This window comes from Coffea arabica, chromosome 1e (assembly GCF_036785885.1).
Source record: "Coffea arabica cultivar ET-39 chromosome 1e, Coffea Arabica ET-39 HiFi, whole genome shotgun sequence".
NCBI classification, from domain to species: domain Eukaryota; kingdom Viridiplantae; phylum Streptophyta; class Magnoliopsida; order Gentianales; family Rubiaceae; genus Coffea; species Coffea arabica.
Genome location: NC_092311.1, coordinates 4,395,692 through 4,421,153, shown reverse-complemented (window position 1 = coordinate 4,421,153; position 25,462 = coordinate 4,395,692). Strand labels below are relative to the sequence as shown.

The following is a 25,462-nucleotide window of genomic DNA, read 5'->3' as shown; positions in this document are numbered from 1 at the left end:
GGTCAGGGGTCTTTCTATTTTTTATCTGGTCAGAGATCTTTCTCTTTTTTTATTTTGGAAAATTTAATCTCAGCATGATTTAAAAAAAAAAAACTTTTATACATGTTCTTTAATTATATATAATTATATCTTTCATCTCACAAACACACATAAATCGTATTTTAAATGAACGAATTAAAAATTCAATAATTAAATAGACTCTTGAGTTTTGATTCTTTAGAACATGTCTAGTATGTAATAAAATCTCTACAAATTAATACTCGATAAATTAATTATAATATAAATCATAGTATAAATATAAAGTCGGAGTCCCAAAGAATTAAAAGTAATACAGCATTAGATTATTTTATTTGTGATTTGCCATTATTTAACAAAAGGAAAGGCATGAATGTTTGATATGGTAACTTTTTATATATATCTAACACATCAGATTTCTTTCTTTAATTAGAAATCACATGGCTTTTTCATATTTTTGAGATAGATTTATATATTTATTTGATTTATTCTCGACGGCTGTGTTTCAGCTAATCGGCTAAGGTGTCCGTCATCTAGTAGACAATACATCTTGTGCCTTTCTCTGTTGGGTCCTTTGAGCTCTACTTATTAAATGTAAATTCTTTGGCTGATTCTGTGTTAAAAAATTTGAGACTAGAGAGATGACAAAAGGGTGATACGCAAACCAATGCCAAGAAAGGACAAAGGGTTAATGCAAATGGATGGAATTGGGTTGAGATGGACTTCTTTTTTCTTGTTCTTTTTTTTTTTTTTGGTATTCTTAAACTAGAGGAAAATTTTAGATTATCTATTTATGTTAATGAATTTGACATATTTATTTAGAAAACTATTTTTTTTCTTTTTGAATCATATATACAAGGGTTAATTACAAAAACTCCTAGTAAATTATATGTATTTTTGCATTTTGGCCTCTTATATTATTTTTTCTCATTTTATCCCCTAAATCGTTAATTAACGCTAATGCTATATAATGGTAAAAACAAAAAGATACTTATATCTTGAATAGTTAAATGCAATAATTCCCATAGTTTATTTTGCACTTTTATCGTCCAGCATCATGTTTTTCTAATTTGTCTGTTTGTCACTAAAATTATTAGTCAACTCTTATATTTTATAACATCCAAAACAAATAATATCTAAAAAATCAATATCCCTGACATAGTAATGGAAAAATAATATATTCAAAGATATGGTCCTAATTAAGTTTCATCCCATATTTATACTTTTTTTAGATTGAGAGAAATGTCTTGCTAATTTTACATAATAATGGGAAAATAACAAAAATAGTTATTTAAAAATTAATATGTGAAATTATTATTAAGAGTTTAAAAATGCTCGAATATTAGCAGTTTCTCATTATGAGTGTGCATGTGTTTGCACTTTTCTTTCAATAGCTATATATATATTCTTTATATGGGAGTATTCTTCTCTTTTTTTTGCTGGTAATACTTAAAAAAGATAAAAACACAGTTGATTTGGACTTCAAAGTTTCTGAGATCATTTTTTTATATATATAGCATGATTGGATGCTATTAGAAATTGTTTGGATTGCTATAAATCTTTCTGAAAAAATATTTTGTTGCATCATAAGCACGTTTCTCAATCATCTTTTTATTTTTTCAACTACTTTTTATTTCACAAACATCAAATCACAAAAATTATTACAATAGTTTAATTTTTAAAAATTTTCAAATAATCTTGAATCCAAACAAATCCAATCTATAGACCTTTAATAATATTTTATAGTTTATTTTTTATTTTTTCACTAACAATTTTTTGTTTTCCCCTTATCATGTAAAATGAGTTGGATATTTTCCTCTATCTAAAAACTTGTAATTATGGAGATAAATTTAACAAGACCTATATCCATAAGTATACAATAATTTGCATTATTATATTAGGGATGCTGATATTTTAAATATTATCTGTCTCGAATGGTTTTGAGGACAAACAAATAAATTAAGAGAAAAATAATATTGGAAGGTAAAGTGCAAAACACGCTATACTTTAAGAAAATCTATTGGAGGTTTCCCCTAGGAGAAGTATAGATATCTTTTTAGCATTTCTATTACACAAGGTTAGAGTTAACTAACGATTTAAAAGATAAAGCGAGAAAAAAATAACAGCAGAAGATAAAGTGCAAAACTGGTTCAACATTAAACAGAGTTTTTGTGACTAACCCCATATATAATTCCACGTATCTTCTTCACTCCCTGCAATAAATTACTGGTTTATGGGGTTTAGTAACAAGCATTTTGCTCGAGTTTGTACGTGCTGACAAAGTATTTTTAGTAATATATATGTAAGTGTTGTTAAAAAAAGCTTGTCTAAGTTTGATACGTTCTTGGTACCGAAGAAACCTAAAGATTATTTCACTCGATGCATGAATTTTAAGAGAATATATTGACAACTGGAAATTTAACATAAGGGGGCAAACACAGTGTTTATCAATCATCACTTTGTCGTACCAAGATAGATCAAAGTATTAGTGGCAGTAGGTAGGACTTTTTGGAGTTCTACGCAGCCTCCAAATTTGAAATTTCTGCAAAGTTGGTTGCAAATGGGGAACAAATATTGGGGAAGGTGGCTGACATTTGTGATATTTTCTTTCTTGAGCCTACGTCTTTTGGTTTAAAGGAAAGGACACAGATTAGACTAGAGGTGGCAAAATGGGCGGGATGGGCGGGATTTGCTTGGGTTTGAGATGGAACCGAGTCATATGGGTTTGGGCCCAACCTTACCCATATGTATTTTGGGACTAACTTGGGCGGGATCATTTTGGGATGGGTTTAGATTGATCCCGCCCAATACCCAAATCCATTTTCTACATATTTTTTTTCCTTTAATTCATTTTTTATTTTTATATAATTTTAATATTTTTGATTTATTAAATTTCTTTTAGTTTTATTAAATAAACATGCAAGTGCTTTATACTCAAGATTCCCACCAAAAATTGGATTAACAAATAAAGGAAAAGATAGATATACAGCCATATTCCAACATATATCAAGATGGCCAATGTCCTTAGGATGTTGAATATTTATCCTTATCATTGTCCAAGGATGACAGGTCTAAACTAACTGAAATGCTGGAAATTCTTGTGGATAATGACTAGGAAGACTACTAGATTATATTCGCTGGTATAACTATAAAAATTGTTAAAGATAATTTTTGAATTTAAGATTCCGTTTGGATTGACTTTTTTTTCAAAAAATAAGTTTTTCAAATACAATGTTACAGTAATATACAATAACTCAAGAAACATCCCATCCATATTAATATATCAAATATTTCAAAAAAATTTTATAGTAAAAATTTTTCATATACACTGCTACAATAAAATATTTCAAAAACACCTACCAAAAACAGCTAATCCAAACGGAGCCCTTGCCATTTGAGCCCAATGGGTACCCAAGTATTTCCCATCCTTTCCCATTCATTAATGGGTATAGTTGGGATGTGTCCCAACTTAAACCCAATACCAAATTATAATACCCATCCCGCCCAAAGTTCCTTTGGGCATGGGTAGCCCATTGGGACTTGGGACAAATTGCCAGCTCTAGATTAGACAATTTAGAGGTGCGATAATGATCCATTTTCTCATTTTCGTGTATATGGGTCAATTATGCGTTTGGATGGATGGATTTGATGAAAGATTTATCTGTCATATTCTCTCTAGATTGTTTGAATTACTTGAGAGGTATTTAGGTTTATAATTTATTAATTCAATATATATAAATTAAAATAATTGATTGATTACAAATCCAAATATCTTTTAAATAATATAAACGATTCAGAAAAAATTTTGAAAAAATCATCAAATTCCTAATTCCATACGCAGCTTGATTAGATAAAACTTTGACATTCAACTAGTCTTCTGACTTGTGCTGATGCATGGGAATTTTTTTTTTAATTTTTTGTTCTTTTTTTTTTGAAAGTTTTCATTAGTTGTTGAACTTGGGCAACCATAAATAATTTGTGAAAAAAGATATAAAAATTATTGTTACTGTTTAATTCATATTTTTTTTAGAAAACTAGTATATTCAATTTTATCATGATTGAATATTCTGTTTCTTGTAACGTTAATGATTATGCGATGTAACAATTAAAATCCACTAAGCAAAGTACTCCATATGAATAAAAAACATATACTTTTTATTAAAAAAGATAAAAATTGTTGGAAGATGAAGAAAAACAAAGAAAACTAAAAAAAAGGTTAGAGAATAATTGGATACAAAAATGGGTAAAACCTAAATATTCAAATGACCCAATAATTCTCTTCATTTTGGCTTGCGCATATGCTAAAATACGTTTTCTCTTTTTTTTTTTTTAGGAAAGACTTGCATAAAATAAAAAAAGGAAAGGTTACAACTTAGCAATGTATCCGGGGAAACAGACTCCCCTCAAATCATCAGACAAAATAGATCTTAAGCTAAGAGGACAGGAATCTAGAAGTGAAAACGGACACAAAAGGTTTTCACCCAACTTTGCCAGTGCATCTGCTCCTCTATTCACCCCTCTGTCGATGTGCTTTACTTGCACTTGCTGGAAATTAGAAAGAAGGTGCCTGCAATCGATCACTGAGCTTAGTTCAGTGGCCAAGTCCCTCCTTCGTCTGTAGGTGAGGTTTGAAGCTTCACGTGCAGTAAAAAAAAAAAATCTAATGGTAGTGTCATAGCACTCTCTTAGTCTAGTTTGGTCTGTATACTCACTAGCCCCCTAACACAAGCCTCCTTAGGCTCCCCTTTCCCTAGATTAGGATAGAGTAGATTATATAGTTACTGGCAAAAAAATGTACCTACAATCCATTTAAGATAGAAACAAGGTCTTGACCTTCAGGGATTGTAGTGTTTAGCATGTCAAGGACAACTTCACAGTCGCATTCAACAATTAGATATTGGATATTCAACGATCTTGCGATTTCCGGTCCATCTCTGATGGCCCAACTTTCTGCAATCAGATTGTTGGTGTGGCCGAGCTTTCGAATCGACACTCTAATCCAAGTACGAAGATGGTCTCTTATCAGGGTCCCGCATCCACGACTCGTTTTCTCTATGATTTGCTATATCAGTTTTGCATGTGAAACATGTACATTGGGTCCTACATTTGCAATTTAAAGAAAGTAAGATTCAAGAAATCCAACCGACCAAGACGATTGATTCCCTCCGCTGCTTTCAACTTATTGGTCAATTGTACCTTAAAGTTTGGTCATGTCATCCTCGTGGTGGTTGGTCAGGCCGAACAAAGAGGCCCACAAATGATAAAGATTTTTTTTGGTAAAATAGAAGTATTATTATTATTATAAACTAGTTGGATATCATTTAGCACTATTTGTTTGATAAAAAAAATTGCATTAATGGTGGAATATACATAGAACATGTCACAAATATATATGAATTATTAAAGTTAATAGAGTTGTAAAATAAAAAAAAATTACACTGTGAATCATAAATTATCTCAATTGCATGAGCTGCTCGATAAATATTTGTACATGTTTAATTTTTTAAATTTACTATTCAACTAATTCAAGTTCAAAATTGATGTTGAAATCTGACGAGAAAACTCATGAAATTCTAAATTTAACATATAGATCTGAAAAACTCTCTTGTCCGAGAAAAAAATAACAAAGTCTCATTAGGATGAATTAGGAGAAAAGAAAACTCTCATCATTAAACACTAAGAGGGAGAAAGCTCTCAATAGTGTATCTTAGAAAAGGTTAAATGTAAAACAATAACATAAGAAAAGAAAGAAAGATCTTGGCCTTATCTTTCTCCTATGGAGGAAGTACGGTGGAGAGAAAGTTAAGAGTACGTAGCAGGTAGAGATAACAAATATCAAGATTAATACATCGATAATTTGCATCTTCTGTATAGGAATTTGGTTGTGGAGAATATGGTATACCCAGCAGCTAAATGGTGGCAATGATGTAAAATAATCCATAAGAAAAATAATGGTGAATAATGCATGAAAAAAAATTACGATGATGCAACAAAACCAGTATGATTTACAATTGGTTCTTGATTACATGACACAGTTTACCCTAAAAATTAGATTTATGATAAACTAGAAAGACCGGAATAACTCGAGCTCAACTTAACCAACATCAAAATGAATAAGTTTATGTACACGTAACTAGACTGAATACCAAGGGGAGGGTTGGGTTGGGTTGGGTTGGGTGGTACGGGGGGAGGGAGTATAAGCAAGAGATTTCGGATTCAAGTCCTCCCGCTTACACTAAAAATAAAAAAAAAAAAAAAAAAAAACTAGACCGAATACCAATCGGCCTTGTGGGTGATGTTGACATGTCAATATGCTTCCCATGCTTAATTCGAGTTTGTTTGAGTATTAATCACTTAGTTCAATTTTTTTTCAACTTTTATTCAAAAGTTATCATGGCTAGATATTTTAAGTATAAATCTATATTAAATAGATTGGTTAACCTAACTTGTCTACACCGCATGAACCTTAAGTGGGTTAACCCAAGTGCTAAAGTGGGCCTCATGGACTAGATTAAACAGAGGTATTTATTTGGGCCTTTGTGGCCCTTTTACAATCTAGAGCTGTTCACAATACAGTCAGGTTGCACCTATAACCACAGGTGTGTCCTGAATCCTCAAATGGGAGGAGGGGGAGGGACACAAAAAATTGTCAGTACAATCATTTGCTGTGACACTTTTCGAACATGTTATAATTCATCACAAATAATTTATATAACTTTGTAACAGTCATATTATAATTAACTATTATTCTCGGAGGATGGTACGTTCAATTACATCAGAATTATGTAATGGGATATGAGTTGTACATTTTCAAAATTTGTATTAATGATTGAATCCGGACCATAGATTTTTTGGGCCTCCTTGACCCTTTTGGTGGGTTAGATTTTTGGGTTTCAAGCCTTGGAGGCTCACCCCCAACCAAAAATTAAAAAAATCCCCATTTGTTCTGTGTTTTAAAGCCAAATTATTAAATTGTGAAATTAGGGTTTCAGCATTATAAACTATTGCAGTCCATTGCAATAGTTATTTCCATTTTAGTTTTTAAAATACACATGCAACTTGTGTCGTGTGTTTGCTGAACTGGGTATGAAGCATCTCAAGGTTACCTCTACTTTGTCACAAACTCAATTCACAAAGTCTATTTATTAATTACCGAATACTAAACCGATAATAGTTAAGATAGACCTTATATGTTTATTTTTTAAAAATAGTAAAAATTAATCTTTTTTTAAAAAAAAAATTTCCAGCAGGGGAGGAATAAAACTTAAGAAACGAGAAGGGGACAAGAGAATTTGAACCAGGGACAAGACCAATGCCTCCTCGTTGGTATGGGAAAAGTTAATCTGGTAAAGTGTTTAAATGTAAGGAAAACAATAAATATACATAATAAATTATGTATAATTAAGTGTACTGATGAATACCCAAATTAAAAATTTACATTTTTGATAGGTTGCGAGTGAAGAATGAAGTGGGAGATGTGGACAGAAGAAAACTCATCAACCGCATAATTTTTGGAAATATATCCCGTGATGTGAGACACAAATGTTTTCTTCCATGGTCAGAAATTATAAAGTCCGTTATACTACAGAGGTCTCTCCATAGTTTGTGCCTCTGCATCAAACTCAGATACTGACAGAGTTTAACTATCCCACTATTCTTTTGCAGCTGCTCAATAGTTCAATAAAAAAAAATATTGTGCGGGAAGAAAGAAAAGAACAGAAATATGAGAGGATGCATTTTCACCAACCTTCTTTCCCGTACTAAACTTGGGATATTGGCAATATGACTCTTAAGTCATTCTTATTTACTCCTAACGTAATCTTTATTTTCAAAGATAAAAAGAACTAATAGATGAAGCATATGCACTTTAAGTTTGAAGTGGATTTTTTTTTATTTAAACAGAAGTCAATATTATTAATAAATTATGGAAATCATTCAGCACGGTTTACATGACAAAGTAAACTGCACTAATAGCAGAAAATACATTAAACATGTTACACATATATTTGATCTGAAAAATCATTCGGTTTAACAGAGTTATAAAATATAAAAGATCATACTGTCAATCACATATAATCAAATATGACCAATTGAATGAGCTACTCCATAGATATCTATGCATGTCTATTCTCTTAGATCTGCTAAACAACTGGTTCAAATTCAAAACTAATATTGAGATTTGACAATATAGATCTAAGAAAAAATAACTAAACAAAACTCTCACTAAAATGGCTTAAGAGAGAAGAAAACTCTCATTAGAATACTCTAGAAGTGGATTAGTAGTTTCTTAAATTTAACACGGGCTAAATCCTTTGACCTAAATCTATTAAGAACAATCATAGTCTGCAGACACCAAAATTTTACCAAGAAAAAAAAAATTACCATTTAATTTTTATATATTTAATTTAATTTTACTTTATTTTCTTCATTTTTATTACTATTTAGTTGTTTTTGTTGTACATCTTACTTTAGTTTATTTCGTTCATTTTCTTAACGGAATCATCTTTTTCCAATTCATTATAGAAAAATTAGGCAGAAAAGAAAAACAAGAAAAGAAAAGAAATAACAAAATCAATTTCTTGTATAAAAAAAAAGGGGTGGAGCCTCACTGCACGCGCGCGGCATCTCCATGGCTTTGTACCTGATTTGCAGAGGCCATTTCCTGGCCATTTACATGCATTTTTCTTGCATTTTTCCCTCCATTCGATCACTCTAGTATAGGACCACTTGGCATTGATCCAAACACCAAGAAAATCTCCGGACAAAAGCCATCTAATGGCTCAGAAATCATCAAGAAAAGTGCAGCAAAATTTGCACCTTAGATGTTAGGTTTTGGTGGGGGGGGGGGGGTTGTTGCTATAAAAAGGCTCCAAAAATGCTGCCCTAAGGAAGGACGGAGGAATAAAAAAAGAGGGGCGGCGGAGCAAGAAAGAAAGAGAGAGAAGAAAAAAAAATTGCAGAAATTTTCTGGAAAAACTTGAGCCAGGGTTGAGCCTCTAGCCTAATTGGTGAGCAAAATCCAAACCCATAAGTTGTTTTTTAGAGGCTTTCTTTATTGGTACATAATCTAAGACAGTAGAGGGACGAACTTTGTTTACAAAAATTTCGAGGAAAATGCCTCTAAGATTACCTATTCCAGGCTCAACATTACTACTCCATCAGCTCTTGGATTTTCCTGGGTCACCGTAGCTGCTTTGAACCTTGCATTCGAACGCGATTTTTCCAACTCCTCCTTGTTCGTTAGACTCCTTGAAGCTCAAAAGGTAGTCCCTTTTATCCCTCTTCTTGTCACATGAGCATAGATCTGCACTAGATTCGTGAAATCCCTGCTGCTTTTGGTCTTCTTCTTTTGCTGCTTTATTTACTTTATCCCTGGTGGTCATTAACTCAGATTTTCTGCTATAATCCTGCGTTAAAATGCAGTATTTGATTTGGTTGATGTTGGGAGTTGCATCTTTTGGTTGTTTTGATCCGAAATGTTGGTGTTTGGTTGAGGTGTTGTTTGTGTGTGATGAAATGGAAAGAAAGTGAGCACATTGCATGCTCTTATTCTGAATCTTTGTGTTTAGATGTCAAAGTTTTATGTTAAAAAGTGAAAAAGAAGGCTTGGTGATCTTGGTACTTTGGTCCAAATTTCTATTGGTTGAGACATTTGTTGCGTTTGGATGAAAAGAAGATTGCATCAGATGAACCCAGGAGTTGCAGAGAGTTTTCAGTTGCAGAAACCTTCGAAGCTTTGCATGAACAATCTAGAAATTTGCATTTTTTTATCCCCAAACTTTCGAATAAGTTTACTATCGCCCAAAAACTCCTGCAATAAATCAATTTTGCCCCTTTTAAATTCTAATTATCTTTTTCATATTTTAAATAGACTTTTAGACAAATTAATTATGGATTTTGGGATGAAATTAGACGTTAAAAATTTTAGTTAGCTTATTAATTTGTTGGGTTTTGCTAAAATAGAGGAAAGTTGGATTTGGTTATTTTGTCTTGGTATTAACAAATGGGTCTTGATTATTTTTTTTCTAGGATTTTCACATGGGCTTGAGATGGTGAAGCGTGCTCCTTTTAGTTGGCTTGATTGGTGAAAACGATGGGCTGGCCTGCTTGTTTTTATTGGACTTTTGATTGGGCTTAGGAATTCTTGACCCAAAGAAATTAAAAGAAATGGCCCAACGGTCTTTTTCTAAGCAATCTGATAACAATAATTTCAGTCCAGTCCTAAAAACTTTGATGTATTTCAATTAGGTCCTTATTTTATTGCATTTTGATCCCTAAACTTTATTTTTTCTTTGATTTTGACCCCTAATCTTTGTAATAATTGTAATTTAACCCTAAAAGCTTTCTTAATTTTGTAATTAGATCTCTAACAATTTTGATTTCTTAAATAGAAGCTACTTTTCTTCTTTAATTATTAATTATACTTCATTTAAGTGATTTAATTGGTAGATTTCACGATTATTTTCATTTCTTTATAATTAAATTGGTGCCTTGACCATTTTGTTAATTTTGGAGTATAAATAGGACAAATTTCATCCAATCTAATCACCACTTCAAGGAAGAATTTCATCCAATCTAATCACCACTTCAAGGAAGGTACATTATTTTATTATTTTAAATCCTCTTATGTGCCCCAATGTGTTGTTATGTGCAATTGCATGTTTTGATTTTTTTCTTTTATTTATTATTATTCATCTTTATTCATTTTAAGTTTCATTTATTTAATTTTTAGTGATTATTTGAGAGGTATTAAAATGCCAAATTGTAATAGATAGGTGTTCAAGACATGTATTTAGCTAACTTATGTAATAAATAGGTTATAATTTTGCCAAAAATGTATTTATTTGGATAAATGTAATAGTTAGGTTATTATTTTTAAAATTCCCTCTCTTAGATTGTACTTAAGGCCCCGAATGTAATAGTTAAACTTTTATTTGCATGTATTTGCTTGTGTGCCTGCATGCTTGTGTGTTCATGTGTTTATTCATTTTCATTAGGGTTTTACATCTAGATATTATGTTTACGTGTTATGTGCTCTATGTGCATTATGTGTTTACTTGTTTTAATTATGCTTTATATGATTTATTTAGTTATAATAAATGCATGATGTCACCGCACTAGTCCAACGTTAGTTGTGGCTTTCTCCCCGATTTCTCACTAGTCCAACACTAGTGAAGACTTGTAAAAATGGGTTAGTTTTAGGGGTGAGCAATTACGGTAATTACCGAATTACCGACCAAATTCGATTTGAATTTGGTAATTCGAATTCGGTAATTAGGTAATTCGATCGGTAAATCGGTGATATCGAATTAATTAGAATCGAATTAGGGTCGAAAATGGTTTTATAGTTTTTGAATTCGGATTTACCGAATTCGAATTTATTTCGGTAAAACGGTAAATTATTACCGTTTTCAATTTCGAAATTCCGAATTAAGTTAAATAGGAAATAATATCCTTATGTCCAGATGTTCCAAGACTTTTGCCCTAAATTAGCATTCGTTCCCATCAGGTAAAATCGTTCCCATTGGCTCAAATCCATCTGCCCAGACAGTGCAGTCTGTGCATAACCTATGGTGTCTCCACAATCCAAATGCATCTTGGTTAAGCGAGGATACTGCACCAGAGTGCTCAACCCAAAGGGGTATTGTTCATGTTTTGACCATTCCCTGCAATCTCCTTCAACCTTGATTTGGATCTCCTCCAGGTTGGGACAATCCTCAAGACCAGCAGCAGTCAATGGGGTTAGAAGCTCACCCATGCCAATCCAGAGTGAAAGACATTGCAGTCTGTCCCATGAGTTGCTACAAAATCCATTGCCGCTGCTGTTAAATTGCAGAGCAGAGCAATTCAGATCGTAGGAGTGTCTGCACCTCTTCTTCTTGCTGCACATGATATCACTGTCATAATCTCCAAAGTAGTTAACAGATCCATCCGACTGGTTCGATGCCCTAAGAAGCAGTTTTCACGAATTCGATTAAATCGGTAAATTTTCGTTTACCGAATTCAATTCGGATTGAATTCGAATTCGATATTTCCTATTTCGAATGCGAATTAGGTCGAATATTTCTAGAACCATTTACCGAAAATTACCGATTTCAACCTACCGAATTACCGACTTCGAATTCGATGCTCACCCCTAGTTAGTTCAATGTTAGACCCTTTAGGTCGTTTTTGCGCTAGATTTACACTTTTTTGCGTGACATTCATCGTATTTCATGCATATTTTTTCATTTTTAGGGTCTTTATCTCATCTTGCATGTTATTTTCTCTATATATTATCTTCCTTACCCCTATGTGTGCGAAACATGACATTTAGATTTGCATTCCATTTAGGAAATTAGAAGTAGGTTAGTTCATTTGCTTGATTAGATTAGGGAAATTACCCTTCCAATATGGGAAATGGACGAGTATGGCTTTTTAACCTTAACACGTTCGTATCCACTTTATAAAAAGAAAAATTGAGTCACGAGTTTTAGTCCCCCTTACCCGTTATATTGCATTCCTCTCCTTTAGGTCACGTATATTTATATATTATAATTTTTTTTGTCTTTGAGTCTCATTTTTGCATATTTGTGATCTCTTCTAAGAATCACTTTTGGGTATCATAATTAATGTGATTTGTACTGATTAAAGTTTGAAGAGATATTTCGACCCTCTCGATGTCCTTTAGGTCTCGATTTGCATTTATGTAGAAACATCCAAATGTGATAAGTTTTATAGGTTAGATTAAGAAAATTTTTGACTAAATCACGCAACTAGCCTTGGTTAGGTTGAAAGGGCGCGTTAGATCAAATCTTTGTCTTCTGTTTCTTCAACTGTGACTCCCGAACTCTTTTCTCTTGTTTTTTGAAGACTCGGAGTCGTCTAAAATGGGTTTTGTTTATTTTTTATTATTAAAAAACATATTTTTGGGTGATTTGGTACACTTTAACTCAATATCAAGTGGCGACTCCTATTTTTCCTAAAAATCATTTTTAGACTATTATTTTGGATCAAAATCGTCGCACTTCTTAAGTCCCATTTTAGGCCCGGCCCTTTTTCTTTTATTTATTCTCTAAAATAATGAACTCATTTTTCAAATCAAGAAATTCATTTTTCTAACACTTAAATATTAGATTTATTTTATTTTTCAAAAAAAAAGGGGCGACACATAGTCAAAAATATATAATCCAGTCAAGCTACTATATTGTACCATTGGATTTTTGCGATCAATCAAATTGACTTTTGGGAATAAAAGGTTTGGGTATACTTGCAGCTACGTTTTGCGTCAAACATTCCTATCCGCCCAATAAAATTGTTGATTTCAAAGAGTTTATTTACCAAAAGCGATTTTAAAAATATGATACATTTGTACAACAACGATAGATATACAACTCCTAAATCAGAATGTAAGTCATTTTTTAATTTATATTTATCGTACAAGTGCTAAGTCAATTAGGGTTGAATTCTCCGATTTCAAAATTTTAAGATTTGGAAACTTACAAAACAGATCGAGTGACTGCAACTACACAATCTAGAGCTATTCACAATACAGTCAGGTTGCACCTATAGCCACAGGTGTCCCGGATCCTCAAACGGGGGGTGGGGAGGGGTAGGGATGGCAACGGGGCGGGGTTGGGGCGGGGGACGGGGGAGATTAGTTCCCCCCGTCCCCCGCCCCGCCCCGCCTTGCCCCGCTTCCCTCGCGGGGCACCCGCGGGGTTAATAAAATTTTATTATATAATTTTATTATAATTAAATTTTAATAAATAATCAAGTATTAAAATATCAACACATCACCAAATTATTATTCATTGTAATTTTATAATTGAAACTCATAAAAACAATCAAACAGAAGTTATTTGAATACAATCCAATATGATGAAATAAATATAACTAAAATAGTCAAATTTTCACTTTTAGTACAAATGCAATCACTAATTCATCATTGTGTTTGTGCTTTTTTTTGAGAAAAAAGTGTTATTCTATTAAGTGTAATTAGAAATTTAGTATAAATATATTAGTAAATTTAGTATAACTAATTAATAAATTCTATTAGTAGACATGTATAATTATTCATATAATTGATAATATCAATTATATTACATAAACTAATATACATTATATAATACATCTAACTAATAATATCATTATCATAAGTTTATAATTAATTAACTTACATATAATATATAGTCATTTATATATATATATATATATAATTTTTTTTTTTTTACGGGTGGCGGGGCGGGGGATGGGGCGGGGGAGTATACCCCCGCCTCCCGCGGGGCAGGCACCCGCGGGCACCCGCCCCCATTGCCATCCCTAGGGAGGGGCTTAACAAATTGTCGATACAATCATTTACAGTAACGCTTTTCGAACATGTTATAATTCATCACAAATCATTTGTAAAGTTTCGTAATAGTCATATTATAATTAATTACTGTTCACGTAGGATTGTAAATGTCAATTACTCCCTCCGTCCCACTTTGATAGTTCTGTTTTCTTTTTTCATTTGTTCCAAATTGTAGTCCACTTTCCAATTGAAGAATGTAGTTGTATTTTAATTTTTCTAAAATACCCTTATTCAATGTAAGTTGTCGTTACTATAAACCTACCACATTTAATGAGAGTTGACTCTTTTTTTACCATCAATTCAAGTTCTCATAAAGTTGTACTCTATTTAATGTGAGGATATTTTAGGAAAATAGCAATCTAAATTTACTTTTTCAACAAAGTTAACTACTTTTTCTTAAACTGTGTGAAAAAAGAAATAGAACTATCAAAGTCAGACGGAGGGAGTATATCAGAATTATGTACAGGAATATGAGTCGTACATTTTCAAAATTTGTATTAATGATTGAATCCGGACCATAGATTGTTTCAGAGATTTGCCTTGACAACCATCCCTGCCCTTTGCCTTCCTCGTGTGTTTGTTTCCATAAAAGCCCTCCTCACGTGTGTTTGTTTCCATGAAAGCTCAGTGCCTTGTAACAGCGTAAAAGGAGTTCAACCGCATGAAGACTGAAGCGTTTGACTGACGTGATGGTGCCGGCCCTGGCGGGGGACCAGTTTCATAAATTACAGTAATAATGGCTATTGCCCCTCTAACTTCTGCAATGTATGATTTTAACCTATACATTTTCATGTAATTTTCATAAAACTTCTGAGTTTGCCACCCCTTTCCTTTTGATGACTTTTCCTCAAAAGGTTACGAGTCCATTGTCCTGTTCGGATATATTTAAAATACCTTTTTGTAGCTTTTTATTCCTTTTTATTTTATCCATAAATATCATCCTACTATTTAGAGCAATTTTGGTAATTTTTTTTCCAAAAAAAAAAAGCATTTGACAGTTTTTATTTGCAACAATCATCTGTGTAGTGGCATCAATGTGCTTTATTTCTTATCAACATTCTTTAAGATCAAATGGAATTACAAAATTAAATTTTTTTAAGTATAATTAAGCAGTAAAACTATATGTATATGAATTATTTTGTGATTTGTATTTGCTCATTTACATATTGTAGGAATGAGAAATAACAGGAGATATATTGTCAAAATATGTTGGCTCAATTGGTATAGAGATATCACTTTTTCTAAAAAGGTTATCTGTTTGAATATCGCTGTTGATATGAAGATTGCGTTCTTAAGTAATTTGTAAATACTCTCATAAGAGACCTATGGTCCTGGAGGTTTTTTCTTGGCTCGTAAGGTGACCGAAACTAAAATTACCCAAACTTTTTTGGATCCACCACAAAAAAATGAGAGACTAGTTTTGAACAAATTTATTGACTACTATTGTATATTTTAACTTATAACATCTAAAATAAGTTTGATTGATACTATATTATTTACTAAACATTAAATTTGTCCCATTTGAAAGCCATATGCCAAAGCAAGAAAAAGTGCATTTAAATCGTGTTAAATTTATGCAAAGAATTCGTCTTTAAAATTTCGTGGCACATATTATGACAGAATTAAAACATTGAAAGTTTTTTTTTGGGGGGCTAAACTCTATTAATTTCTAATGCACATTTCAGATTAACAATATATTTGTTAAAAGCAATTGTATAAAAGTTTAAATTAACTTCATATTGTAATATAACTTATCTATAAATTTTTTATCTTCAAATTCGCTTCCCTAATTGCAAAATCCTACCTCTCCCAAATTGGCTGGTAACAATCGATGGTAGAAATGCATCTCTTTGAATTTTGTGAGTAAAAATTAAAAGTTGAAGAAATATAAAAGAGTTAACCTTATATACACTAATAGTATATACATCATTACGGTTGGATGCCTAACAACTATGCAAAATTTGAATTTTAATTTAAAATTCAGATTAGTTGTCAAGTATCAAACGGTGAAAGTGTATATACTATATATAAAGTTAATTGAATAATAAAATTCAGCAAGTTCTTCATTTACTATTCCCATGTTTATCTTGTCAAATTGGTATTATCAAATTGCAAATGCCCATCGGTTGGACCACTTTACAGAAAAAAAAGGACCCAAATTCCAAGCTTAAGACAATTCAGTATTATACTACCAAACACAACATAGTATTTAGATTTTGGAGTGTTTAACAATGCATTTCCTTGTTTTGGCAATGGAAGTCTTAGAAACCGATTGAAATTTGTACATCAAAATGAAGATTACCTATAAAATTTCATCGTACAAACCTCTTTAATTGTAGAAATTTCCATTACATATTGGCATGGAAAAATTGGTATATGCCTTTTCACACTGGACCAAGACAGCACAAAGAAAAGGGGTGGGGATACAAAGGGAAACAGGGAAAGAAAATGTGAAAGCAACTATGTATGTTGATGGAATCCTATTGATCAACAAACACTAAAAATTGGGTAAGATCACATTAAGAACCACAATGATCAAGAGCCCTAAAACCATCTCAATTCTCAACCGCCTGATCCCTTTTCCTCCATCACTCTTAATAGCAGCACCAGTTGATCCCTTGTCAGTACTGGAACTTCCTCCTGCTAAAACCACAAACAAATTGGAAAAGGTTGAACAACTATACAAGTAAGTATATACAAAAACACAAAAGGGATTTTTAGAATAGATAATCTTGATAGTGGCATCCAACATGTGTAGAATTTCTGTACCTATTATATGTTTTCTTACCTTCAGCAGTTGCAGAGCCGTTTCCATTCTTTGCAAAATCCTCAAATACCTTAGCATCAGGCGAATTAGGTGCCAAGTGTAGCAGGGCTGGGAAAGACAGAACACCGCATGAATACATGAAAAAACCAACATTCATGCTCTGGAAAAATTTTCAAATTTTTTTTTTTTTTTTTTTTGTGGGGGTGAGGGTTCAAATCAAATGCTTTATTTATCAAAAAGGGCTTCCAAAAAATTCCCAAATTTATAGGAATTAAAACCCAAATTTCTAAAATGTCCAGTTTCATCCAAAATGCAATCATAGTCAAATTTGCCTCATTTTTCACTAGTTTCATAATCTGGAGATCAAATCCATGCTCTGTACTACATGTACTGGGGAGCTACCTTAAATCATAATTATAACATCTTATTCACTCTTTGTTCACTTTTTTATGGAGTTTAATGATTGTACGAGTGTAAATTAGTTGTAGAGGATTTAATCTAATAACTAAAATTGAGACCTTAAGAATTAGAGGTCTTGGATTTAAATCCCCTTTTCACTTCTTAAACTTCATTCCTCCCCTACTTAAAAAATAAAAAATGAAAATTATGAACCAAAATAATACTACGTAATACATACCTGGGCAGTCTGAGACATTAGCTGGTGCATGACATTTGTCAGGAAGGCTAAGTGCTAAGGTAGCATTAATCTTAAGACCAAGGTTAGGATCATTTCGATCCTTAACCAAGATGCATAAGCATTCCCTGCTATGCTGCAGGACACCTTTGAGTCCACTGCAACAATCAATGGTAGGAGATTTCGCATCACCGCCAACATAAGGAAGACAACCTGCTAAACCTACGAGCTGGTTTGCACATTTTTCTCTGTCCTTATTCAAATCTGCGTTACAGAAAGTGCTGAAGAACATCAAGAGTAAGACCAACATGCATGGGACTGAACGAGGGACATATGTTGGATCCATTAATCAGGGACAGAAAATAGGAGAAGAAGGTGGAAGAAGAGGGTGGCATGGAAAGATGCCCCATGCCTTTTATGCTTTGTTCTTGACAAGTTGATAGTTCTTTAATGAGGATTAAGACAGCAAGACAAGCAGACAAAGCTGGTGGATCAGATTATTATTGTTATTATAAATTTTTTTTGTTTATTGTGGTTATTACACCAGAAAGTCTACAAATTAATTTGCACAGTTGGTTTATTGATGAGTGGTGTTAATTAACAATAATTGCGAACAAAGTTTGTGGTGGACAAATCTCACATTACCCCATGTAGTATAAGTTTGATTAGGCTGCAATATCATCAAGTAAATGGTATAATTCGATTGCTTCGAGGGATAACGGCCAGTACGATTGTGTTTTCTCCCAGTTTTATGTGGTTGATGCATGATTTACATTATTTACAATCACAATATATTTCATCTAAAGAAAAATTAGTATACATGAATTAAATATTTGACATATATTCAATACAGTAACATCATATATTTGCAGAAGAAAAATTATATGTATAAGAATCGTGCCAAACTAAACAGATCAGAACCGTCCAGTGCACATAAATGTGTGACCATGGCCAGATAGCATGAAAAATCTGTAAAGAAACTGTTGTCCATGATAAGTTTGCCAGTACTTGTCCAAATCATTCAATAGTCACCATGCAGAGGTACATATGGTTTAATGCACATTTATGGAATCTAGATTAACGGCCAAGCTAGTAAAGTAGATGAAATATGTTAGAGATGGTAGAGTTGGTGTCATGCATTCCTGTTAATTCGAATTCGAATCTCTCTTAGGACATCTGTCCGTCGCACAGAATTTATCTAATGCATCTTATCTCTCCGTATGATTAGCAGGCTATTGCACAGGATGGGGTTTATTTAATGCGCACTTTCGATTAGTGAATGCGGGTTCTCTTGTCAACCAAAAAAAAAAAATAGATAAAATATGAACCCAAAAGCCCTTGTCCGGAATTGATACCATTGGCACAATAAAATCTTTGATGCAGGTCCAAATCCAGTTCAATTAAAAATATCTGCAATTTAACGTTTCATTTACATTTCTATGTCAAACAATTTTAACTCTCATGGAGAGCCAAACACAACTAAGTTGAAGTTCTTGATTTCTTGCTAGTGATATGTCTGATGTCCTGCAAGTATATATATGGTACAATCAATAATATCCAAGGAGCTTTTAAAGGGAACAAAATTGATTAAACGAATCCGCAATCAATGTAATACTTCTTTTTTGAGAAATTTTATCAAGGTTCGGACCAACCAGTTAGCAAATCCAGTAGTTCGTTTGGTCCAGGCTGCAATAAAACTTCTCCTTTTCTTCAGCTACATAACGCGTTCTTGTAAACATTATTATCATCTTCCTTCCGAATTTGAGCAGCCATGTGAGATACCTTTCTACTCACTTTTTAACTCTTTCGGAAATTCCAGTTGAGCTTACCTAGATTAGGAAGGTTTTTAATGATCCCTTTACATAAAATTCTCCTTGATATTTTGTCTTGTGCTCGTCTGTGCACAGGCTACAGATCGAGATGTGAGATGTATAGAAAATTTTGAGTTAGCAAAACCCGTGAACCCTGATGGTTAATTTAGGTCTACAATTAAGCAGAACGTGACCGTGATGAGAACTTTTTCCTCACCCGTGACACCTAGTTATAAAGGTAATTATATTAATCTACACAAGTGATTATACAGCAGTTTGAATGGACAAAAAAACCCAAAGAGACAAGAACAGCTGGGCCATTTTCTTCACGAAAAGTACAGCAGGGCCATCAGCAATGGCTGTGTGTCCGTCCTATTACACTGCCATGATGAAATTCTAGTATAAAAAAGTTTTAAGTGTTGCATCCCTTGAATGAAATGCCAATTTCAATTCTCTCAAGTAAAGATTCTTGATGTAACTTTTTGAGATTTCATCTTTTATTTTTTTTTTCCTTAAAAGGGCTAAGTTGTCTTTGCAGCCCAATGGATTCATAATATTTCACTTTGGTATTTAACTTTTAGACTTGATATTATATGCACCCTAAAGTAGTGTGTGAAAAACAAAAAAACCAATTGTTCATTTACTCCAATTGTTCCTATTGTGAACGGAAGTAATGTATTTTCTAAAGCGATATTTATTTGGGATTCTTAGAGAATGATGCTCATTTTCACCACAGAGATGGAAAAGTAACTCAAAAGGGTGTAAAGCATCAAAAGTAAAACTTTTTAAGTTGAAACGTAAAAACTTCATAGAAATATTAAGGGTTCAAAGGGAATTTAATCTTTAGAAAAAAAAAGGTTCAGGGTTCTGATTTTTCAAAGAAGTTGACAAGGAAAAAATTCTTTGATAAAATTCCCAAGCCATTATTGCACAATTGTGAAAGATGTCGACCTTTGTAAGTTGAACAAAAATACAAAACATTTCAATTGGGACCCCAATTTATTGAAGTAGTTGTAATGCAGGTAATAGCAAAAATTGATGTAGCTTATCCACAATTTGGTCATTTCAATTCAAGCTACTGTTTCTTCAAGTTTGATGTTTAGTTATGATGTAACATGTGTATATTCATCTTTATAAATTATAATCGGTCCGAATACGCAGATGTTAAGGTTCTCCCAAGAAGAGGAAATATCAAATTTCTTTAGTGGGATGCATATAATTTTCCACAGGGTTTTCTCTAGTTATTAAGAACCAACTGTTGTTAAATGGACAAGTGCAGGAAAGTGAAGTGACAAAACAGGTGTGACTCCGAATTGATTATGGCTTTTCGGACCAGCCCACAAGAATACATTTAAAGAGGTAGGTGGAGAAAATGAAGGTGATGTTAAAATTTAAATCATGTACAAGTAGTTGGTTCTTATCTTTATTTTCCTCCCCAATTCAAAACTTCTTGTCTATGGACCTTGTGAGAGATAAAGCAACTTTCACTATATAACTCCGTTTGGACTGACATTTTTTTCCAAAATAAATTTTTTAAATACAATGTTATAGTAATACACAATAATAATTCAAAAAACATCTCATCCATATAGTATATCAAATATTTCAAAAAATTTTATAGTAAAAATTTTTGATATACACTGTTACAGTAAAATTTTTCAAAAATACCCCAAAAAACAGCTAATCCTAACGGTAGCTCAATCTGCCTAAAAGTATTAAGAAGAGCGCCCAAAGAATCCTATATAGTTACTGTATATATACTTGGCTTACTCTTATTTTCTACTATTTGAGCACAATGTGTTTGGAACCTAAGTTTTTTGCCAAGTTTGTCTGCTACAAATTTTTTAAAAATTTTAACTACAGTAATCTCAAAAAATTTCTCAAAGTTTTTAAACTATACACTTCAAAATATTCAAAAATCTACATATTTCAAAAAATTTTTTAAAAAACTTCTATAATAAGTTACAATAAAATTTTAGACAAACTCCCAAAAAACTCACCTTCCAAACAGGGCCGTAGAAATCTCAGATACTTTAGTCTACCACATTGGTTAAGTAAAATAAATGAACTTAACCATTCTATGTAATCGAAGATTTCTACTGAACAACAGTGACTTACATATTCTGTTTAATTATTGTTAAAAAGAATTCCCTCTTCGGGTTAATCCTATGAGCCGACTGCTTAACCAAGTTGGGTTGCTAGTTCGATTGGATAAAATAGAAACTTGTTGAAAAGTTAAGGATCATAGGTTCAACCAGCAAAAATTAGAAATTCGACTAGTTTTCACTGTGACCTAATAAATTTTGAAAAATTTCCAATGTTGGGCTAGTGAGGCTCGAACACATTGGTAGAATGCCATTTGGTCCAGTGGTCATCACCATTAAAGGTGATGCTGGAGGTCAGGGGTTCAATCCCTGCCTCCCACAAATTTGTCACAATTTGTGGCGGTCTTAATTGACGTTCATCGATGGAGTCTGTACTCACATCGAACCCCCTCCCCTTCCCCTTAGACTAGGCTAGATTAGGTTATAGGACATCTATCATTGCGACAAAAAAAAAAAAAAAAAGTAGCGACTGCTGGATCATGTGCCTTTATTGTATGTGTGTGTGTGTTATATATATATATATATATATAATGCCTTTATTGTGTTTAGTGGACTAGTTTATTTGCTTTATAGTATTTTTAATAATTTAAGTCTATTCTTTTATTGTATCATTGGACCTATTGGTTCAACCAGTCGATTCACTGATAAACCGCTAACTCATCGACCAACTCTTTTGTTGGGTTAGACGTAGTAATTATTCTTTTCTTTTTTCACAAAATTTTTCTAGAATTATTAAAGAATAATAGTCTTTTTATAAATAAATAAGAAATAATATATTAAATTTAGGAAACGTCATTTGCGCTCCATATCTTGTTATTTGCACTCTTACCATTTGTTATATCATATAATTTAATAAATGAAAACTATACAATAAAAATGATAGCTCCCATCATTTGTTATATCATATTGTCTAACAAATGAAAATTATATAATAAAAAATGATATTAGGAGTGCAAATAAGAAAAGGGAGGTGCAAATAAAAATTTCCTAAATTTATACAAAGATGAAACAATTTGGCCTAAATCAATTGATTGCAGCCTGCAGGTGAAGTTAATCAACCAGTAATAATTGACACTCCCAATCAAAGATAATGAGATAACATTCAATTTCAGTAGTTGTGATCTTGTGGCTGCCATTAACTCTGGTGCACTTGCCTAATGACAAATGGTCCATAACCATTCAATAAACGTGGCAACCTTTGGATCATAATCTTCTTCAAGGGAACTAAAACTCGTACTACATAGGTTTGCCTTTTGAAAGCAAGCAAGCAGCAGGCATGGTTTGGGACAGTTGCATTAGAAGCCCAAAAAATAGTTCAGAAAACATGATAACCATTGATTACTATCCTTAGCGGAAATTGATTTTATGGGAAGCAGATTAAATACAACCCTGTCTTGGCATTTTCAGAGGACTTCTTTGAGTAATGATCTGTGCCAAATACAGAAGTGCTTAGTCTGGTGAATCAGCAATCATCATAAGTGCTTTTAAGACAAAGTAGTTAGCAGTTAGAAAAGTAATTACATACTCCTAATATTTGTTAGCGCTCCTTTTCTGTTATTGCCATATTTAACGTATTTAACACATTTATTTCTTGTCTTGTCATATTTATCATCTAAATTATTGTACGACATCTGATTTCTTACATTCATTTCCAATCCTTGAGCATCAAGGTGGTAGACAAGATTAACGTTGCAAGTCTATTTGTTAAGACAAGATACTCAAAAGTTTCACATACTCCCTTCGTCCTATTTTAATAGTTTTGATTTTTTTTTCTCACACAGTTTAAGAAATATTAGTTAATTTTGTTGAAAAAGTAAATCTAACCTAGTGTATTTCTAAAATACCCTTATATTAATATTAGGAGTATCACTAATTACTATATCTTTACATTAATTGCACCATTCAAGATACTCCCTCCGCCCCACTTTGATAGTTCTATTTTTTTTCACACAGTTTAAGAAAAAATAGTTAAATTTGTTGGAACAATCAATTTAGGTAGCTATTTTCCTAAAATACCCTCACATTAATTAGAGTACAACTTTATAGGAACTTGAATTGATGGTAAAAAAAAATCAATTCTCATTAAATAAGATAAGTTTATAGTAACAATAACTTACATTGAATAAGGGTATTTTAGAAAAATTAAAATACAACTACATTCTTCAATTGGAAAGTGGACTTTAATTTGGGACAGACGAAAAAGGAAAACGGGACTATTAAAGTGGGACGGAGGGAATATATAACAAAGCAATATTCGTGAAAAAGTTGATTGTATTAAATAAGGTAGGCTATATTTGCTAATAACGAAGTATATTAAATAAGGGTATTTTAGAAAAATCAAAAGTTTACTATATTCTTCAATTTAAAAGTAGATTATAATTTGAAACGAATGAAAAAAGAAAACATGACTATTAAATTGAGATAGAGGGAGTATATAACAGTCCATTTATGTGAATTACGTGTAATGATTAACTGATCATCCCTTCTTTTTGTTTTGTTGAAGGAAAATAATTCTGCCCTATCAACAAAAAGTGGTGTGCGATTATAATACAACATATCTAGAAAAAAAATGTGCGTATAAATTTTGTATTAGCTTGTGATTGCATTTATAACCTTATGAAAGTACGTATAATTCACGAGGTCTACTCTAAACTTAATTAGATGGTTAAAAACCGCATGGTTTTCATTTTTTTGCAAACATACTTAGTAATTTATCATAGGCAAAAGGTATTCTTCCCGCATCTAATTTGGTAAACGTGTGAAGAAATATATATCGGTTTGAAAAGCATATATAAATTTTAAGAGGAGCTACTTTATTTCAAAAAGTAGTTTTCTCCATCTTCAGGCAAAATATCAGCCAAAATCGGAGTTATCTGGAAGGATTAACTCTGGGCTGAGAATTCAATTCCATTTGTTCTTATGTCTTGTGTCTTTTAGAAGCTTGAAAGTCTCATGATTTGAACCAGAAAAACAAAAAGAAAGTCTCATGATTTTGATTTGAACATTTTTTCTTTTTATTTGTTTTGGGCAAAAAAATTTTTGTTATACATGATCATAATTCACAATTGAAGAGAAGCTATGTGAATGAGTATTATGTCATAAAAATTTTATGTTGAAAGGTTTTATTATAGTTGCCTCATCTATTATGAAAATTTCTTTGTTGTATAGAAAGTCTCTGTGCCTACATACTGTATAGAGTTCATGTTGAAATTTGAAAAAAAAAATAAAATTATATAAAATAAGTATATAATTGTACGGTAAAATAATACTCTCTCCGTCCCACTTTGATAGTCCTGTTTCTTTTTTCTCACAGTTTAAGAAAAAGTAGTTAACTTTATTGGAAAAGTAAATTTAGATTGCTATTTTCCTAAAATACTCTCACATTAAATATGGTACAACTTTATGGGAACTTGAATTGATGGTAAAAAAAGAATCAACTCTCATTAAATGGGGTAGGTTTATAGTAACAACTACTTACATTGAATAAGGGTATTTTAGGAAAATTAAAATACAACTACATTCTTCAATTGGAAAGTGGACTACAATTTGAGACAGATGAAAAAGGAATACAGGACTATCAAAGTGGGACGGAGGAAGTAATTGTTATCATATGCATTCATATCGCAGATTTAGTATGATTCAAATATACTAACAAATGCTCACTGGCCACAGACGTTGGGAAAGCTCGAAGAATTAAAGGCATACTATCATATTTGTTGCCCACAACAGAATCAATCAATAAAGACAATATTTAACAAAACAAGAGAAGTGATAATTACCTAATCTACTAATCTTAGA

The 25,462-nt window shown here is 32.2% G+C and overlaps 1 protein-coding gene and 1 long non-coding RNA gene across 4 annotated transcripts; one reads left to right on the top strand and one right to left on the bottom strand.

Annotated features, from left to right (window-relative positions):
• The first annotated feature begins 8,840 nt into the window (after nt 1-8,840).
• LOC140021136 (uncharacterized) lies at nt 8,841-12,135 on the top strand. Of its 2 annotated transcripts, none has more exons than XR_011825105.1 (4): nt 8,841-9,023; nt 9,155-9,278; nt 10,045-10,611; nt 11,525-12,135. It is a non-coding gene; the product is annotated as an uncharacterized lncRNA (long non-coding RNA). The 2 variants fall into 2 exon arrangements; XR_011825106.1 differs by having other exon boundaries at nt 8,849-9,023; nt 10,540-10,611.
• Nucleotides 12,136-16,645: 4,510 nt separating this feature from the next.
• LOC113698176 (non-specific lipid transfer protein GPI-anchored 14-like) lies at nt 16,646-18,142 on the bottom strand. Of its 2 annotated transcripts, none has more exons than XM_027217890.2 (3): nt 17,752-18,142; nt 17,136-17,222; nt 16,646-16,990 (listed from the first exon to the last, which is right to left on the bottom strand). In XM_027217890.2, the coding sequence occupies exons 1-3, from the start codon at nt 18,092-18,094 to the stop codon at nt 16,845-16,847; spliced, it is 576 nt and encodes a 191-aa protein (XP_027073691.1). In that variant the 5' UTR covers nt 18,095-18,142; the 3' UTR covers nt 16,646-16,844. The 2 variants fall into 2 exon arrangements, with proteins under 2 accessions (XP_027073691.1, XP_027073696.1); XM_027217895.2 differs by having other exon boundaries at nt 16,646-16,987.
• Between the last annotated feature and the right edge of the window lie 7,320 nt (nt 18,143-25,462).

Bases quoted from the DNA above. Each gene is read 5' to 3' on its own strand.
- LOC113698176 (XM_027217890.2), bottom strand. From the start codon at position 18,094: ATGGATCCAACATATGTCCCTCGTTCAGTCCCATGCATGTTGGTCTTA. The intron at 17,223-17,751 runs GTATGTATTACG...TGTCTTTCCCAG, and splicing joins TAATGTCTCAGACTGCCCAG to CCCTGCTACACTTGGCACCT. The intron at 16,991-17,135 runs GTAAGAAAACAT...TTGTGGTTTTAG, and splicing joins CGGCTCTGCAACTGCTGAAG to CAGGAGGAAGTTCCAGTACT.